The sequence below is a fragment of the Egretta garzetta genome, unplaced genomic scaffold, assembly GCF_000687185.1.
Source record: "Egretta garzetta isolate BGI_Z169 unplaced genomic scaffold, ASM68718v1 scaffold244, whole genome shotgun sequence".
Classification (NCBI taxonomy): Eukaryota; Metazoa; Chordata; class Aves; order Pelecaniformes; family Ardeidae; genus Egretta; species Egretta garzetta.
The window spans coordinates 906,950-920,760 of NW_009259532.1; the positions used below are offsets into that span (position 1 = coordinate 906,950).

General features: G+C 40.5%; 1 protein-coding gene across 1 annotated transcript in view; it reads left to right on the forward strand.

Moving 5' to 3' along the window:
- LOC104125212 (transcriptional activator GLI3) overlaps positions 1-13,811 on the forward strand; it is a gene marked incomplete at its 3' end in the record, with an annotated part of 161,306 nt that overhangs the window by 140,095 nt on the left and 7,400 nt on the right. Inside the window, exon 6 of the mRNA XM_009637629.2 lies at positions 1,826-2,027. Within this exon, the coding sequence (XP_009635924.1) occupies positions 1,826-2,027 (202 nt within the window). The remainder of the gene's footprint in view (positions 1-1,825; positions 2,028-13,811) is intronic.

Below are 13,811 nucleotides of genomic sequence, written 5' to 3' on the forward strand. Positions count from 1 at the left end.
ATTACTATTTTTGTTTTACCATGACATGTATTTTATATTTCTTTATTAAATAAGTTGCAGCTTCTTACAGTTGCTGATCATTGTTGGTTCTTATTTTAGCACAAATAAAAGATCTCTGCCTTTGAAAGACACAAAGCACAGCACTAATAAAATACCAAGCACACACAGTACAATAGCAAGCTCATGAAAAGGCATGATTATATAAAATAATGTGTAGTAGCTTTAGGAAGAAGTAAATGACTATGCCTAAGTTTTAAATGACAAATCAAGACCGTGAATTTTCATTGAAAGACTGAAGCAGTATGGGCTGAGGCCGATTGCAAAGGCAGCACAAAGGAAAAAAACCTCTCTATTAGCCAGATGCCAGAGAGAATTGACACGCATGTTGGCTGGTTGAGGCAAAACCAAGCATAGATTAGGAGAAGGACTATAGGCAGAGATCTGATCACACAATCACAACAGCAATTATGTGGCAGCTTTTAATACCAGATGAAAATCTTAGTACTCACAGAAGGAAGGGCAACCTGCTCAGGTGCATAAGGAGAATGTAATGGCAGATACTGATCCAGCTCTGTCCTTGAGGTGAGTCTAATTGGAGTTGGTTGGGCTCTTCCTCTGGTTAACATCACATAAGCTTCAATACCCTATTGAAAAAAGATCCTGGGCACCAAGAAATGAGCAAGAGTTAGGGAAAGCAGACCTTTCTGTAATGGAGGCTTGTGGCCAACTGTGAATTATTAGCAAGTTACAGAGAATGTCAGGGACTTTGGGAGAAGCAGATGTAAAGTAGGCATCAGACCCAAGACCTTCATGACCCTGGCTGTCCGAATCATTAGGAGTCAGTCCCTTACTACAGGTTAAAAGGATTAAAAAGGTAGAAGCAGCAGTAATGTTAAAGGAAATAGTTCAGTACGCAGCGGGGAAGCTAATTCTCTCCTTCTCAGTCTCAACTGAGATCAAAAATAATTAAATAAAGGGAAGAAATTTGAGGTGATATATCTTCTGTCAGGACTGCAGAGAGTTGGGATGACATGGTGAAATAGATCAGAAGAAGCAGAGATTTTCAGAGCAGCACAGACAATTTAGAAATGTAATATATATTTATTTAAATTGTATCTGTATGGTAGCCTTCACTTTCCTGCTTTGAAAAGCTCAGTCTCTAGTTTTAAAGAAATTTGGCAACCATAGGCCCCTCTACACCCCAACACAAGAATATCATGGGATCCTGGACAAATTCAAATAAAGCCTACTGTTTCTCAGTCTAATGCTGTGAATGTCAATTGGACTTCTGCTGATAGCATTGGCTTTTATAGCATTAACTGTCCTGATTTTTAGTTTTGCATCAAGTATCGACCAGTCAGAATTACAGTCAACAAAGGAAATGCTGCCTTTTCATTTCTACACTATATTTTACCAGTTTAGCTTTGGCTGTATGTTTTAAAGTGATGGGGGTTTAGGTTTGCTGGTAGCCCAGATCTGAACCACTGTCGCATTGCTCGTGGTTGAATTAATGATGTGAATGTCTAAGAAGCCATCAGATTCATAAATCACCAGAAATGAGAGGGATAACTCATAAAAGTCTTTTCCTTTTGTTTAGCAATTTATCATTTTGCTTGCACATTAATAAACAGAGCTCCCCTGAGGTAAGCCATAGGAAGATAGATTTTTCTTCCTAATTTTCCTCAATCATAGCCAGTAGATCACAAGTGGAGAGAGTGGGCTTGTCACAGCATGTTGGTGTCTTGTGACTCCCTCTACCCATCACTGATAAAAAATAAATGCGATTAAGTACCCTGGTGGATAATTATTTGTGTTTACATAACAGGCGCCAGGTTTCCGAGTCCGAGATTGTCAGCTAGACCAAGCCGAAAGCGTACGTTGTCCATATCCCCCCTATCTGATCACAGCTTTGACCTTCAGACCATGATACGGACATCTCCAAATTCCTTGGTCACAATTCTCAATAATTCTCGTAGCAGTTCCTCAGCCAGTGGTTCATATGGTCACTTATCCGCAAGTGCAATAAGGTAAGAATAGTATTTTCTACCTATATTGTATATTCTTATTTTCTGTGTCATACACACACATGCAAATGTGAATGTATACTCACATCTTTAAGTAACTGTTTTGTTTTGTGAATGTGTATTTTGCAGTTTCTATAATGTATGTTCACTGGAGCTTAATTTGAAGTACAAAATACTTTTTTTCTTGCTTAGAAAGGTAACCACAAGGGACTTTCTGGCATATTATTGTCCAGTGCAGATAGCACTCCATCTCACCAGCAGTAACAGCGCGTGTATGCGTGCTCAGGAATTGTTTTCAGAGAAGCAGCTCTAGGACAGGTTTGTGACTTAAGTCACTTGGGTTCTTCTGGCCATAGATACAGCGGTCAGTGAAACGCTCCTACATTACAATCAGCAAAGAGTAAAGCACAGATGCATGGTACTGTTCAATTAAAATGTTTGGCTAGAACTTCTTGGCATTCATCTCCCAAGTTTTTTTTATATTTTAGTTCGTATCTTGGATAATTGGACTTTCTCTGGCTAAATTATCTTTTTTTTTCTATCAAGGAAGTACTGTTATCATCCAGTATCATCAGAAATGCTGTGATTTTCACTTGGCTGCTTCACTTGTGGCTGCTTCACTTGCATTTGCAAGAAAATGGTTGTTCTGGAGGCAGAAGAGCAGAGTAGCAAGAGAAGAGGTGGGCAGAAATTGTACAGGAAAGGGAAAAAAACAGGGCACAGGGAGATGAAACAAAAGCAAGAATGTGAAAAAAAGGGAGTGGAAAAAAATGAGAAGCAGCAGAGAAAATGGAGATGTAACTGCAGAACATTCTTGTATTTGTGACATTGCTATATGTTAAGTGAGAAAAGCTCCTTTGGTATTCTGAAAAAATTCCCCCACCTCTCCAAAGCCTCAGAAAATACTGGGTTTGCATTTATAGCATTCAAAGAAAGAGTGCTGCTGGTCCCTGGCTTAAAAGCAGCCTCCACCTTCAATTTGCAATGAGGCAAAGGAGCAAGTCCCCACAGCAATTTCTTGAGATCTGAAAGACCCATTTTTGGCAAGGCTCAAACATGCCTCTCCAGCAAAAATGACACACTTCCAACTTCAAAAACTGGCTATGGGGATTTGCACTTTTGGAGAAAATGGGGCATGCAACTGGTGTGTTAGAAACCATGAGCCTGCCAAACCTTGAAAGTGACAGCGCTGTAAATATTTGGTATTAGCATAAGTGCTGTTTGGTTTTTTTAAGCACTTCTTTTCAATAGCTTTTCATAGCTCTGATGTACTTGAATAGCTGCATAGTATTTCACAGGTGTGATATCATAGCTCTGCAATACAACTCTGCAATCTGTGTAACCAAGGTCCCAATTACAAAGCTCCATAATGTGGAATATGATTTATGTCTATAGCTGGCAGCGGTTTTGGACCACATCTGTTAAATACATGTACTATGTGGAGGTGTACTGTCCCCACTGTCATTAAGATGGGCTGGCACTTCAATTTCTAACCTCCTTTTCCATTGCTTGTAACTTTGGTAAAGCAAATAGTGCATGAAAGTTGGCACAGTCTCCACAGTGGAGTAAGTCTTCTCTCCTTTTACTCTTCCTCCACAGCTGGAAATGGTTGGTATATGCTTTTGACACATAGACTCACAAACCTAAGGGCCATCCATGCAAAGCTGAAGTCAGATGAATAATTTTGTTGAAGACAGTTGTGGAACTGGAGTGAGTTATGAGCAGAGACTGAGTAAGGATGCTAAGGAGTAGAACAGTGAGTCTTGTGAACTGGTGTCACTGAAGAAAGCAGGGCTTGTGTGACTGAGCCTATGGCTGACTGAAGCTTTCAGCACTTCCTGCACATACTTTCCAGGCATGCATAATCCAAAATTTCACACCATTTTGAATTAACTTTTTTTTTCTTTTTGTAGGAAACATACCTCTCCATTCTTCCCAGTGGGAAGGAGGGAAAGGGAGAGAGCTAGCTCTTTTTCCAGCTTTGCAACTCACCTCTGTTGATGCCATTTAACTTCTCCCATGTGCACCTGTCTGTAAAAGAGTTACACCAAAATAAATAGTGACGTAAGGTATTAAACCCAAGACACATTTCATTGCTGTAATAAATTCCAAGACTAAATAGCAACAAGACTATCAGTAAAACTTAATTTATTGCAACTCACTGTCTTGTAAATAATGCATTCAGCACTGCTGTACTGAATCAAACTGTAGGTTCATCCCATTTAATAAGCTGTCTGCAACAGTCATCAAAGTGTAGAAAAAACTTTTTCTAGTGTAAAATCCCAGCTTCTGGAAACTTGCAGATAAATCTCATAGGAGTTGGTGCAAGAAAATGGCACAGTGCAGCAGGCCATTAGATGCAATTGTGAGACAGGAAGGATTTGTATTTTAGGCAACATCAGCAGCATTAACTGTACTTAACATTACACAATCCTGCTACTTTTAGATCTTGTTGCCTATCACTTTTAACTTAGCCCAAATAGTTTACACTTGGCAGCATTTTTCATGGCAGATACCTGTCTAATGCTGAGTATTTCCAAAAAGTGGCAGCATAGTTACTAGTTTTTCAGAATGAAGTTAGGGAAGAAGCGACTTTTCTGTAAAACTAAAAGACTTCTTGCTGCCTAGTCACTGAGAAGCTACAGTTTGCCAGGGATGTTGCCTAGAAGGTACAGATGTGATCTTTGCTGTTCTTGAGAAATTGTCCCATTCAGCCAAGTGATAAGGCCTTAAGAGGTTTCTATTAGCATTGTGTTAAATAGACTAAGCATTCAGCATGTTCCAGTCCAGGGCCCACAGAGAGGACATTTCCCTGCAGCTGCAGCTCTGGTTAATCTGGTACCTCCTTGGGAAGCCTGTGGAGGCTAAGCTGTCTGTCCAGCCGTAACAGCCTTCCCTGAATGTGAAAAAGAAAGTGGTCTTCAGAAGAGACAGGAGTCAAGACCAGCAACTGTCCAGGTTAAACAAGCTGGGATAAAATTCTTTTATGTAGCGCAACATAGGATTTCACTAGAAGAGAGGAAAAGCTGCAACATAAAGCATGCAGAAGCCAGTCATTAAGGTGAATGAAGGTACTGCCCCCTTGTGATTGTGTTTTCATGCCATCTTTAATTTCAGGGTTGCACAGTATTTTTTCGCAGGGCCCTGCTTCAGTGCACAAGCTGAACACCTCTCCTGGGTCAGTCAGAGATGCAGGGACCCTGCCTCACCTCTCCCAGGCAGCCTCTTACCAGGTTGTTTGCTGCCTGGAGGGCAGACCCTGCTCTTGCAATGCAATACCAGCCTGATGCTGGGCAAACTGAACTAGTCAGAAGTGACCACCAGGCTCATACAGTTTCTCTTCCAGAGTCCCAGCCTACCACTCTTAATTCTGCAGAGGAGCCAAATTGCTCACAGCCATGGCTTGAAGCTACTGACAGCTGTTTCATGTGCTGTGTCATGTTTACTAACCCAGGAGATCTGGTCTCCATGTCTGAAATTGGGCAACCGCGATGAGTGACACTTTTTACCTTCATCTTTTCTTAGATTCGCGTTCCTGTGCAAAGTGAGTCCTTCCCCTTCACCTCAGAGGGAGGTTGAAAGCATTAATGTTTTGTGGAGCACTTAGATTATACCATGATGAGCACAGTAGAGAAGCTCAGGAGGGTATCATCATTATGTATTCACTGATGGTTTAACTACAATGGAAGGGAGGCCTATGGGCAATACTCTGAGCAAGGAGAAGAAAAAATACCAGAGGGTGTCTCACTGAAGACTATTGTGCATCTTCCGCACCAAATGAGTTGCAAATCCTGCAAGGGGTAAAAGGGATGTGTGGTCACATATCTAAAAGCTGATGTGTCAGCACACAAAAGTATGGGCAGGTTTAGTTCTGGTATGTTTGATTTTGCAGGCTCAATGCTCTTTTAACCTGGTTTTGCAAAGATGCTACTTGTGTTAAGAAAGTGTCTCCAGGACCTCACTGGTCTTCGCATTGGCTAAAAAATGTATGTCCTCTGGCTAAAAGATTACCTGCTGTGCTTCACACAGCTTTTCACCGTAGGACCCTCTATGTGAGTCCTGTGGGATGTTGAGGATGAAATCAAATGAAAGGAGCCATGTTTTGGGCTCTGTTTTTCACAGCTGAGCACAGAAGGGCTCTGGTCCTTGACGTGGGTACTACTGCAGTTTGAATAATAAATAATAATAGTTTAGCACAATCCAGAAAGGGCTTGACTTGGCGGGCGCTTTGTCATTGTCAGCTGGCAGTGTAATGCTGTATCCTGACTACTGGCTGAGTACTTGAAAAGAAGATGTCGCTCCTGCTGACAGCTAATAGTGGATCTCCTTTAGCGCACCAGGTAGAGCTTCTACTTTGTGCATTTGAAAACACCTGGTTTAGGTCTCAGCTGGGAGAGATTATGCAGAAAGGAGGCGTATGAAATAGCATCAAATGAGGATAATCCTTCATTTGACATTTACTCATTTGGTTACCTGCCTCAGTCCTGCAGTGCAGCACCCCTGCTATTAATCTTTTGTCAGGATGTACTTAATGTTATATCTGCTACCTGTGACAATTATTAGACTTTGAACTTCAGTAGCACTTCTTTTTGAGAGGCAGCATGGCCTAGAGTGAGTATAGAGGGGGTAATCACTTCCCATGATATTAAGAGTACTGATTCAAAACCTTTGCAAAAGATTAGCTGGTTTTATAAACACAAGAGGTCGGGACTTCATGTTCTATATGGTGTGAAATTCAGAACCTCTCTATTTTTCTAGTCCCTTAGCAGTACTGAGATATCGAATTTACAGTCAATTTTCAGAAAATGAGCCAAATTCCCTGTCAGTTACAAGGTAATTAAATCAGGATTATTTCCACCTACTACGAGAGGCTTTCTTTGGGTCTAGGCAGATGCAACTGTGAATACACCTTAGCCATCTCATATCATGTTAAAATTCAGTTTCATGTGAGCATGGAAGCCCTTTGGGATCTCCTCCAAGATTTGGAAGAAACTGAGACAGCACAGCAGCACTTTTTTCCCCCCCAGGCTCTGCCTGTGCTTCCCTGATGTCATCAGAACAGAAACGAGCAATTAACAGAGTGTGGTTAATTACAGCCAGATCCTGGTTGTTCTGGCTCACATCAGTTTGCTCTGGGCTGATCTGAAGCTGAGCATCAGGGAATGGTGGTGAGGATGCTTTCACAAAGAGCGCTAAGAAAAGACACCCAGGTTTGTAGGGTGAGCTTAGGCAGCAGTGGATTAATATGTGGAAGCGAGTCTGTGCTTCTGCAAGCAGGTATTGGGTTCTCCGTGATGTCCTCATCTCATATAAGCTCTTTTTATAGAACTGTTGTATAATTAGTCAGTGCCCTCCTCTCTGAACTGCTTTCTATCTAGAGACAAGTGACCACATATTAATTTCTCCAGTTTCCCTTGGCAAACACTGAGACAAAAGTAAAGAGAAAAATAAAAACAGAGTTAAGATATACAGATGAAAGTATAAAGTTATCACAGAGAAAAGTGAAAATATCTCCAGCAGAGAGCCCAACAGTCTAAATATGCAGTGTATAAAAAAAGCGAAGAATATCCTTTTATCAGGTTTAAATTATCCATTTTTTTAATTTAACAGAATGTCTCATAGTTATAAGACAGGGAGCCTTCATGTTCTCAGTCTTCCTTCTTTATTCAGTATTTTATATATTCTTACTGTGTCTCCTCTTACTCATCTTCTTTCTGAGGCAAATGGTTGTTTTCAGTCTGCTCTTCACAGAGTTCTTGCATTGTCATTTCTGCCGATACTGTCGGAAGCAGTCTCCCTCTACTATGTGCAATAATATTCCAAAGAGGACCAGCAATTCAAATGCACCATGATTTTCTGTGCTCTGTTTCCCTTTCCATTTGTGTTAACATGTTTTTGCCATAGCTTCACGTTGATTAAATTTTCATTCCTCCGTTGAATTCTGCATTGAGACAAGCAAATGCTTCTCTTGAGTTGGCTCAGCTAATTTAGAACCAGGGTATGAGTCGTTCAGACTCCCTTTCGGTATTGATACACATCTTGCTATCAGTATTGCTCATTCATCTAGCATACTTGGCTCTAAAGATAACCTCTTAGCTTTTCACCATGCTGCTCAAAATAATTTTGTCATATATGCAGATTTCATTTTTTCATTGCTCGACTCCGTGCCCAGATTGCTGACAAATGCCCAGATTGCTGACAATTGCATCTGAGAATTTGTACCTAACTTTTACTAAAAAACAACTGCTTAATTCTTATCTTTGGTTTCTGTTTTAGACTGTAAGTTTTAAGTTTGTATTTTTATGTAGTTAAATCTGCGTAAAAGGACACAATCAAACACAGCTTAATAAAACGAATCTTAAAAAAGGCACATTTAGAGTAGAACAGGTAGGACTACATTCGCCAATGTTTTGCAAGAAGCTCCTTATGATAGGATTTACAGGATAAAAAGTGTGTTAAGTGAGCATTACAGGTGTTCTGCTGTTTCATTATCACTCTTACTGGGATCTGCCTAAGTGAGATGCAAAGCTGACTTTGAATGAACGCTTTTCTTGCATTAAAAGTTCTCTAGTTAATTGCCTGTAATATGTTGTAAATGAAGGCTTAGCTGCAGTTCAGGCTGAGTCAAATTCAGACCAGGTGTAACCCCACTTGAAACAGTCCTGTTATAACCAGACACATCACGTGTGCAGCACAGGGCTTTATTCTCTGTGGTCTTGTACTGTGTATGGTTAATCTAAAGAAGGGAAGATAATGCTCTATCATGCCGTAATAGCTTCATTTTGTACCCTCTTTCAAGAAGTGTGAATGGCAGAGAAGTGCTACAAAGTGAATAAGAATTAAATTTGTCAGTATTACAGAAAGTTGCATCTAATTCAGGCTCTGTTGAAATGTGATTTTGCAGCTAGCCTCCTATAGAAAGCTCATATAGATTATAGGATGATGATATTCAGGGAGATTGTTTTGGAGATCACCTGCATCTTGCATTAGAAAGTGGTGGATGCTTTTCACCACAAAGGAGAGATTTCTGCCTTCAGAAAGTATATAATGTAAGAAGTCAAGCAACATAAAGAATATGGACTATGCAGGCGCATGTTGCATGCACATTTACATGTACAGATACACATATATACAAGTGTGATTACGTATGTATGCCTGTAAATGTCTATGTCACAGATCTTGTAATTAAAAGCCCCTTTGAAGCAACTTGCTTCAGACTGGTTCAGTGTATCTCAAAGAGTTTAAAGTCATTGGACCCAGCACATTATTAATTCGAGGAAAGTTCTGGAGCTAAGAGAAGTGTGCTGGAGTTTAACACTTCATTACTTCATTTTCAGACCCTAAAAGCAAGTATTAATTAGCACTTTCCATGTAATTAATGATACCAGTTTTAGAAACCCAAAAACGCTTAGCCATGAATTTAATTCAAAATGATGTTTGCCAGAAATGGCATGAGCTTGCATGGAGGGAGCACAGGTATTGTTAATACAAAATCCAGTTAGGATACTAAGGATTCCTGAACAGGAATATGCCAGTGAGAAGGACAAAGCTGTCAATGCCGTCTGAGCACATAAGGTTAACCAGTGTGGCTCTGTTTCTCTCAGTGAAACTATTCTATTTTAGTCTGGCATACAGCAATGTATTCATGAAGAAAAATTTCACCTAGCCTTGCAGATAAAACAGAATAGATAATATGGTAAGCTGAAGAGAAAGTACAAACCACAGACTCTGTTAATTTTAAACTGGTAATAGAAAAGTGAGAAAAGAGGCAACGATGTATGTGAGTTAAATACAACTGTAAAACGATGACTATTATCTGATGAAAACTGGCAAAAAATAGGGTAATATATGCTGTTCTTTATTAGATGCAGGATACATCTTTTTACAAATTCAGTTAGATGACTTGTCTCTAAGTTAGTGATTTTTAATGAAATGTGTCAACATTACAAATGCAGAGGGATATTAGTGAAACCTAGTCAGTTTTGAAAAATTATTTCAAAGGATTTCAAGTCCCATACCTGCCTTATAGATCATGCCACATGTCTGGTTTCATAGTCACAGTTTGATACTGTGTTCCCCTGTACTTAAGTGACAAGCTATAAATGCAACTGATGACTTGTCTACATTGTCTATGCAAAGCTCAGTGCTGTCAGTGAGAAAGTAGAGGGAAACCAGCAGTATTTAAAGCAAGCCCTTCTTTTGTATTACTAAAAATGTTACATATATTGTGGGCAAATTGCTCCAAACAGAAGTGCATTTTTAAAGGCTCCCTTCCTGTAATACCATTTGGTTTTCATTTCACGTCTAAGATAATTGAAGCAGTAAGAATTTCACAAATTTCTTCAGGTCTGCAAGGTTGCTGTCACTGCTGTGACCTGAGCAATTTTGTCAACAGTCACTCTTGCAGGTTGTTCCCATCAGGAGGAGAAGCAGATGACAGAGTTGGAAACTTATTTTTATTCACTCCTGTTTGTTTATAAAGAATGTACACAAATCCCTCTTTCCACCAACTCACAGGAGAGGTTTTTCTTACGTGATGTTCCTGGCCGCTGCTTCTCTTCCAGCTCCTGTCCAAGGAGAACTCATTGGCTTTCTCTCTTCTACATCTCTGTTGGGGTCAGACTACAAGTCTGTCTTGCTGACTGTCCACAGCTTTCCACATCAGGCTATACAATGTTCCTGGCTGCATATTACCCATAGTTCCATCAAAATATATACAGAAACTTCGGTGTATGAAGTCAGCTTATGCAGACCCCCTTCAGCACCTATGGCTCAACTCCCAGCCAACCTTACTTGCATCTCATGTTTTGGACAGTGGCTCTTTCTTACATGCCAGTTTACCATGGGATGAAGGAAGCTCTTTCTTACATTACTCCTTATAAAAAAAGAGCATCTGGGCTTGTAAAAAGCGGCGTTTAACCACTGTTAACTTAATTGTAGCTTGTATTAGGACTTAATTCTGTTAAGCTTGCCCCTACAGGGCCCAAGTTTTAGGACAGCACTCGAAGACTTGCTGAAGTCAGTCCCTCTTCAGAAGTACTTAAGAGTTATTAGGGGTGCTTTCCTCAAGAGTAGCTGAGTAAGTTTGTAAAACAGGAAAGGTGTTTGTTTGCTCTTGAGCATCATTAAACAACAAACAAGAACTTTGGAAATCCAAATCAAAAGCCAAAGGTGAAATTCTGGCCTGGTGTAAGGAAAGGATGAAAACTCCGTTGAATTCGGTGAGTCCAGGTATTCATCCAACGTTTATTAGTGGGTTTCTGCACCCTGGTTTCTCAGTTTCACTTGACTACAGGCTTCATGCAACTCTTAAGGGAGAGGAAGGCAAAGTAATGACATCTGTACCTACTTGAGCATGAGGTAGAAGAAGCCATCGTGTTACCCTAATACCTGATGATCAGCTTTATTGAACATTAAGCCAGTCCACCTACAAATTACCTCTTTCTTCAAGAACTGGGTTCCTTTTTGGAGGAAGTCAGATCATTTGGTTTGCCTAGTGTCAGTGGCTGATGGCAAGAACAAATGATGGAGGCTACAGAGTGAAATGGGAGTGCCAAGGCTTTTCCACAAGTCGGGAAGGGCCCGTGTGCCCCCTTGCAGTGCAGGGTGCACCCTCCCTCATGGAGCGAGCACTTGGGCTGTGAGTGTAGCACCCGGACATCAAAGACCCTTCAGGCCAAAGGGCCCGAAGCACGGTGGTGTAGATGGAGCCAGTCTGTCTCACTACGACACATGTTCCTGTTCTGCGACCGGTTCTGTACATTGTAGTTCAAGAAGGATGTTAGGCAGTTGGGGGAGGACTACAAGGAAGAGCAGGGAAAATGATCAGAGGTCTGAAAAATTATACCCATGAGTTAAAATAGACTTGTCCAGATTAAAGATGAGAAGACTGGACAGGAAGAGAGTATAGTAGTAATTTCAAATGTGCAAAAGGGAAAAGAAAGGAAGAGATTGCGAAGGGAAAGGTGAGTGGTGAGTGCTGGGTAGAATAACAAAGTGCTGGTCTTGAATTGCTGCAGGAAAGATTTAGGATAGAGGATAGGAAAGAAAATTTTAATATGGTAAATATAACATGGTTCTATATGAATAAATAAAGATATCCCAAAGAAACAAATCTATCCTTTTGAAATTTAAGAAAGAAAAAAAGAGATTTTAAAACATAAGAAATGTCCCACTGGGTCAAACCAGAGGTGTTAGATACTATCTAGTCACACAGTCTGTCCGTGGTGGTGGAAACAGCGGATGCTATTTAAGAAGCGCATGAACCCACCTGCTTTCTGACTTTTGTTCTCTCTGTCCTCTCCCAACATCAATAATCATTAGATTAGCAATCCCAAAGCGTATGCCCTTGTTTGTTCCTTTTAGTATTTCTTTATGGACTTGTTGTCTTTGGACTTGTCTAGTCCCATATGAACCTGCTGGCTATGTCTGCCTCCTGTGGCAGCTGTTCCAGAAGTCCACTAATGCTTTTTTAAAGTTGTTCACCTATAGCTTTCATTGAATGTCCTCTGGTTTACATGCTTGAAAAGCTCTTTTCCTAAAACCTTGCAAAGCAGACCCAGAAAGAGGAAAGCACTCGGTTACTTTTGCAACACTTATATGCATCAGATCTTGCAGAATTGCTTGTGTTCTGTGATACGAGGAAGGTATCTTCAGAGTTTTTGTGAAGAAAAGAAAACTAGCCTGATGTAACGAAACTATCCTCACAAATCTATCCTTCACAAAATTGGGATCTCCTCAGCATTTTTGTGTCAGCCTGTCTGCTTAGGCATACCTATGCAACGTATAGGAAAGAAGGAATTTTTCCTGACTTGAATTCACAGCTGGTTTGCGGTAAATTCTGCAGCTGTGACCAGAAACTGGATGACCTTGTTAGTAGGACAGCCACAAAGTAGCCACAAAGTTTGGTTTTGATTATAATGTCTGTTTTTCTTCATCTTGAAGTCTGTTCCTTAAAATTTGATGTGCTCATGTAATTGCAATGTAGTTCACTGCCCTGCTTTACCTCCGGTGAAGGGAGTTTGAGACTCTGCAGAGGAGAAGAGAGAGAGAGAGACAGACAGACTGATAGACAGACAGACATAGAAGCCCACAGTATGGAAAAATAAATGATGTCACTGATAGGCTTTTCTGTCAATGTGTATGAGTTATTGAATGCTTAAGCAGAAGTATTACATGTTTTTTTCTAACCCTTATCCCCCGTAAAACTCAACAAGATAACCTGCATGTAGTTTATTAGTGGTCTTACATGCATTCATCTTTTTCATTTTTCCTTTTCTACTTTGTTTAAAAAAACCCCAAAACCTCTGTATCAGAAATACAAATCAGATTCTCTCCAGAGGTGTAGATTTTCATTTCTTAGTAGGTAGATGGAAGAAAAAGATTCATAATTCACTTACACTTCTGTGAATCCAAGATTTTTTGGAAGTGACTGGTGTTTGGAGAATGTGAACAACTGGGGCAGGCTTTTTGCGTTCCTCTGGCATCTGGATTTTGGAAGAGTTGAGCACCCTGTGTCTGAAATGCAGCCCCTTTAAGGTATCTTAAAAGAAACATGATACAAATTGAGGCCTCTGAAACCACTCATCCCTTTTGAAAAACCTGGCTGTTGGTTTTAGTAGCTGTGGACTCTGAAAATGATTGCTTTTCAGGTCTCGTTTACTCCCTTTGGGCCTGAATTTTAGGCAGTGTCTGAGTGACGCGGGTGCCATCTTGGTGCACATATTTCTAAGCAGACCTGGCTGGATCAGCTGGGCAAGGCCAGGTGGTGCCGCTCCCACCCTTCCT